This window comes from Bos javanicus, chromosome X (genome assembly GCF_032452875.1).
Source record: "Bos javanicus breed banteng chromosome X, ARS-OSU_banteng_1.0, whole genome shotgun sequence".
Lineage (NCBI taxonomy): Eukaryota > Metazoa > Chordata > Mammalia > Artiodactyla > Bovidae > Bos > Bos javanicus.
In genome coordinates this window covers 121,339,834-121,345,539 of record NC_083897.1, presented here as the reverse complement: position 1 = coordinate 121,345,539, position 5,706 = coordinate 121,339,834, and the positions used below count along the sequence as shown (strand labels likewise).

The 5,706-nt window shown below is 49.8% G+C and overlaps 1 protein-coding gene across 3 annotated transcripts; it reads left to right on the top strand.

Moving 5' to 3' along the window:
• Nucleotides 1-1,239: 1,239 nt before the first annotated feature.
• LOC133241964 (melanoma-associated antigen B4-like) lies at nt 1,240-4,421 on the top strand. Of its 3 annotated transcripts, none has more exons than XM_061407803.1 (2): nt 1,240-1,665; nt 2,709-4,421. In XM_061407803.1, exon 2 carries the CDS (start codon nt 2,769-2,771, stop codon nt 3,795-3,797), a length of 1,029 nt encoding a protein of 342 aa, XP_061263787.1. In that variant the 5' UTR covers nt 1,240-1,665; nt 2,709-2,768; the 3' UTR covers nt 3,798-4,421. The 3 variants fall into 3 exon arrangements, with proteins under 3 accessions (XP_061263787.1, XP_061263788.1, XP_061263786.1); XM_061407804.1 differs by having other exon boundaries at nt 1,240-1,695; XM_061407802.1 differs by having other exon boundaries at nt 1,241-1,690.
• Nucleotides 4,422-5,706: the final 1,285 nt, after the last annotated feature.

Genomic DNA, 5,706 nt, shown 5'->3' with positions numbered 1-5,706 from the left:
AAATAACTTCAGCTATCTCGTATAAAATAGATCACCATAGCAAAACCAAGAGTCTGGCCTGGAAGAATCAACAATTACTTAGACCACGTAATAGAAAATCCAGCACAACTAAAAGCAACCATACCAAAAAAACGTACCTACAAAGAATCCTCAGAACAATGTATAGGTTCCACATAGAGGCAACAAGAAGAATTTCTTGACAGCCTTAGGACAAAGAAGTCTCAAACAGAATAGTATGTTATGTGTATTCATGAGGAGCACATATTGTAAGACTGTTAATATTGCTTAACTCCTTTGCAGATCTACTCCAGTCAGACCAGCTGAGACCACAATCAAACATGGGCTGCTGTTTCCTGTACCCAGAATAAACCACGGAAAACTTACACAAGGAATAAAGACAAGTATTAACAAAAGCAAAAGCACAAAACTAAATAATCCCCGAGGCAAAGTAAGTCTCTAATGAACTTGACCCTATGAGTGTCCACATGAGGGAGTACTCAGAGACGGACAAGGGCTGTGCAGGCTACAAGGGAAGAAGGCAACAGGATCAGCTGGAAAAGGCTTTAAAGTGCAGCCCTTGATTTTTCCACTGTGCCCTGGGGCCATGTATCCCTACAGCCTCACTGAAGGAATCTGAGGTAGCATCTCAGAGCTCCCATGCCAAGACCATGGGGAACCAGTCTGAGTTGGATGTGGCAGCATGGCCCAGACGTCATGAAATAACCAGCACAAACTTTGTTAGTGCATGACAACTGGCCCTTTTAAGTGATCACCTTAATAGACTATCACCCAGGGACTAAAAGAGAAAACTTAGTACCCCAAAAATTATACCAAAGGACAGAAATTCACCTCAGAACTTTCGAGCAATGCCCCTGCAGTCGACTAAGAGCCCACAGTGAGAATCGTCAGGCTAAGGAGCCCCTTCACTTACTCTGCTGGGATGGTGTGGGGCATGGTGGGGGACAGGGGTGGATTCATACCAGAAAGGGAAGGATTTCCAGGCCCTGCCAGCAGTCAATATGTAGATCCTGAGTGAGATGTGAGGGGTTCCACACCACAGAAAGCAGTCTCCCATCCTTCCCTCTCAGCTCATCTTACCTGCGACAGCCATTTCCTGGAAGCCTCAGGCAGAAGGGTCCAGAGGAGATGTACGTGCACTTCTCAGCAGGAGTCTCGGGACTTGATATCTTCGATGGGAGGCCTTGGCCTCAGGTCAGCAGATGGGACGTAGCGCACCACCTACAGGGGTTAAGGGAAGACACGGAGAGCGGACAGAGCATCACTCAGCCCGGAAGACGGGGCCCGAAAGTGCCCCCACTGTCATTCTCAGGAGCTCCAGGAAGCCCGTTCGGCCAGGCCAGAAACAATTCCTGCTGGGGTGCTGATGGAACCTAGAGCCTGGGAGGGAGGCCCGTAGACTCTGCTCGGTACAGGGAAGGTCTCAGGATCCGCGACGATGCAAGGAGAAGTGCACATGCCAATCCTCCGGGAAGCTCCCCCGGAACCCCGCCCGCCCTGGCCCCGCCTCTGCTGTCCGCCTGGAACACAGATCCACATGACCGGAAGTGACGACAACGCACCACGCTGAGGCTGCGAAGCCATCTTTGAGAGCTGCTGCCGTCTTAGAGAACTGCCGTGTAGGGTGCCCAGACGGAGGACTCCCAGGTCTCAACAGGGGTCTGAGTGTGAGGTGACGTGAGTTACAAGTGTGGGACACACGTCCAGCACGCCCAAGCCTTTCCCTCTGAAAAGAGAGGGCCGGACAACCCCCGGCCATTCTGCCCCTGCTCTCCCCTGGAAGATTCGGGCCTGCATCTTAAGCCCCAAGTCCATCCACTTCACCCAGGTGGTCTCCGAGAGGAAGGCTTCGGTCCGGGGCTGGTGGACTCCAGTTCTGCTCATTAGAGGGAAAGCCCCGAGCCCTGTAGCTAAAGGAGGGACCGTCGGGGAGTACTGAGGGCCTCCTCACCCTAGAACGGCAGCCACGCGAAACCCCCACCCCCCGAACTTGGCCTCAGAGCATCCGGGTAGGATCTGGGCAGCTCTAACGGCTGCAGATCACCCTCATTGCGATCTCGGATGCGGGACACTGAGGGAGGAGGGCACTTCGGTCCGAGGGATTGGTAGCTGGTCAGTACAGGGAGGATGTCAGGGCTCAAGAGGAGCCAGGGTGAGGACCATCCTCGCGGACACACGGACGAATCAGGACCCTCCTCTGTAGTCAATGCTTACTCCCGGCCAAGCACAGGGAAGGGAGGCTGCGGTCTGAGTGGGGAGGTTAGAGCTTGCATACAGAAGGGCGGGTCCCGGGACCCTTAGGTGGGAGGCTGAGCACTCCCTCCTCTCCTTCTCCAGAGTCACAGGGAAGGTGGCAGCATCAGCCTTCAGAGCAGAAGAGCGATCGGGATGGGTGCTAGGGAGTCATTCCCCATTTTTCATCCTAACTATGAATGTGAACTGAAAGGACATGCCTCCCCTGCCAGCCCCCACAGGCCCCCCTCTAACGCCCAGGCAGGGATGTCTGGCTGTGCCCCAGGGCTCACTCTCACTTCTTCCTCAGGGTTCTCAGGGAACAGTCTGACTAGGAGAACAGGAGACTTGTGGGTCTTAGAGCAGTGGACTCAAGGCCACCTACGAAGCAGACTTGGTTTAAACCGGGGACGACCCTCTCTGGTGTAGGTGCTAACATTTCTTTTTCCTTCCTCAAGGCCACTCAAAGCCTGCCTTCGTAACTGCACGCCCGCCTGCAGTCCCTGACCTGTGTCATCATGCCTCGGAAGCACAAAAACAAGCAACATGCCCATGGGAAACGCCACCAGGTCCAGGGGGACACTCAGGAGGCCCAGGCCAGTGCTGCTGCAGTCCCAGGAGAGGAATGCCCATCCTCCCCCTCTTCTGCCCCTCAGGGTTCTCCCCCGAGCTCCCCTGCTGCTGGCGATCGCCAGGAGCTTCAGGGAGCCATGGCCCCTAGCTCTCCTGTTGCAGAGGCTTCCTGGGCAGGATCTGAGGAAGGTGCCCAGGGCCCCGAGGAGGAAAGTGCAGATGCCGCCCAGGCAGCCCTGCTCGCTCGGAGCATTCGCAAAGATCCTCTGATGAGGAAGGCCAGCTTGGTGATGGATTTCCTGCTGGAGAGGTACACCAAGAAGGAGCCCATCACACAGAACGGCATGCTGAATGTCATCGGCAGGAAGTACAAGCAGCACTTCCCTGAGATCCTGAGCAGAGCCTCTGAGCGCGTGGAGCTGGTGTTTGGCCTGGAGCTGAAGGAAGTCGACTGCAGCAGGAACATCTACACCCTCGTCAACAAGTTCAGTCTCGGGGTTGAGGAAGGTTCAAGTGATGAGGAGCTGCCCAAGTCTGGTCTCCTCATGGCGCTCCTGGGCATCATCTTTACGAAGGGTAACCGCGCCAGTGAGGAGGAGATCTGGGATTTCCTCAATGTGTTGGGGATCCATGCTGGGAAGAAGCACTCCATCTTTGGGGAGCCCAGAAAGCTCATCACCAAAGATCTGGTGCAGAAGGGGTACCTCATCTACCGCCGGGTGCCCAATAGTGATCCTCCGGGCTATGAGTTCCTGTGGGGCCCGCGAGCTTATGCTGAGACCACTAAGATGAAGGTGTTGGAAGTTCTGGCCAAGATCCAGGATAAGGTCCCGAGTTCCTTCCCAGACCTCTATGATGAGGCTCTGAGAGATCAGGTGGAGAGAGCAGCACTGAGAGGCGCGGCCAGGCCTCCAACAATGGCTGAAGCCAGTGCCCCTACCCGGGCCAAGTCCTACAGCTCCTCCCATATCTAGAGAGGGATCAGGGCACTTTGTTCCCTTCGTGTTGGAAGAGAACAGTCCACCTCTTAAATAGTTGAGGGTAGTAGGGGTGGGGGGAACAAAACCCATATGTTCTTCACAGTTTTAAGTAGTAAGGGAGTTTAGGTGCAGGTTTAACAAAATATACATGTTTTCTTTTTATCCATATGAATAATATCTAGTCAAAAATAGATGATTTAGGTAGGGAGGTAGAGGTTTTTTGTATTTTTAAATGTCACTACTCTTCATAAGGTTTATTATGCTTCAGAGTATCGGTTAATTAATGTCATGGATGTCATGTTTACTGCTGTTAGGTTTAAGACTAGGAGTTCATTGTAAACAAGTCGAAAAGACTTCAATATTTTCCTTATGGTCCAGAACAAGGTAACATAACATTGGAATAGAATTTTACTTGGAAATGTGTAAGAATCTTAGAGATAAGTATTTGGGAATCACAAAGCTTTCAGAGTAAACACTAGTTTATTCTTTGTCTTCTTAGCTGTCCTCTTTTTTCCTTGTAAAAGTTAATAACATGGACTTAGATTTGTTTAGCTTATTCAAACTGTATGACATTTAAATCATAATAAAAGAGAGTCTTTGCTCATTATTCCTTTTTTCTCCCAAATTAATTGACCATCTTGTGTTTAGAAGGCTTTTTTATAGTACTGGGTTGATAAGAAAATTAAGCCCAAGCCACTGCCCATGGAATTTTGAGTCTAGCAGCAGGGACCATATAAGGAAGGTGGTGAGCTAACTCTAAGGAATAAACAAATCATAAATTTAAATGGGGGAGGTGTGGAAGAGGAGGTTCCAGATGAGAGCAAGGAGGGCAAAGTTACCTGATTAAGGTGGCATTGGGTCTTGGGAAAAGTCTAGTTCCTCGGTGGGAGGTCATGTTCAGTCCAGATGCATGATGGGCTAGATGAAGCTGTGGGAGTGATGCCAGACACTCATATGATGGTGCTCAGAGGTGAGGCTGTAAACCTGGAATATATCTAAACCATATATTCACCATTATTTGGAGATATCCGAAAACCATAGGGCATGGAATGGGCCCTGTGCACTTGAGCCAGGGCAAGTGAACACTGACACTACGTGTTTTCATCAAAAGCTGTCCAGAGAGTTTCTGAGAAATAAAGGTGATACCCATTGAAGCGAGATGCCAAGACGTCACTGGACTGTCTCTCTTTTTCTGGGATGGGAGCACCAGAACTTGCTCTGTTAAACAGTTTAATTAGGTTATGTTTAGTGTAATTTGGCAAATTTTAAGGGAGGGCTCAATTTTTACTGTCAGTGGGATTAAATTAGGGGTGGTTTGGACAAAAAAAAAGCATCTGAGAGGGAAGTTGCTGGTCCTTGAGACAAATGAACTTGTCCTTGCATCCATGTGGAGGAGATAACCCCAAACACCTATTAAAACAAGTGCTCAAATAGGGAAATACTGCTTAGTTTTTACTTGCTTGGGAGCATTAGTGCTGATGTCGATTTGATTAATGTTTGGAGTTGCATATTCTCTAGTATAGCCTGGAAATAAAATTATGTGATGGAAGTTTGTTATCATTTGGGGTCAAAATCACCTTCGTAATAACGGCTATTCATTCAAAGTACCAAAGCTTGCCTCATACTGTGCCAGGTGATTTACATACATCACACATGTCTGTGGTCCTACACTATAGACTCTTTCACACACAATTTGCAGATAAAGAAGCTGGAATAAAGCAGTTCAGACTCAAAGCTCATAAATGATAGGAGCTGGACTGAACCCCGGCACTGAATTCCTCCAGAGCCCATACTGTGCCACTCCTCCAGGATGAGGCTAACCTTGGGTCACTTCCTCTTTCTGAACATTAGTCCAAAAGGTATTTCACATGTGAAATAGCAGAATTTCATACCCCAAACACAG

What these genes read in the sequence shown, in the direction of transcription:
- LOC133241964 (XM_061407803.1), top strand. Translation starts at nt 2,769, where the DNA reads ATGCCTCGGAAGCACAAAAACAAGCAACATGCCCATGGGAAACGCCAC.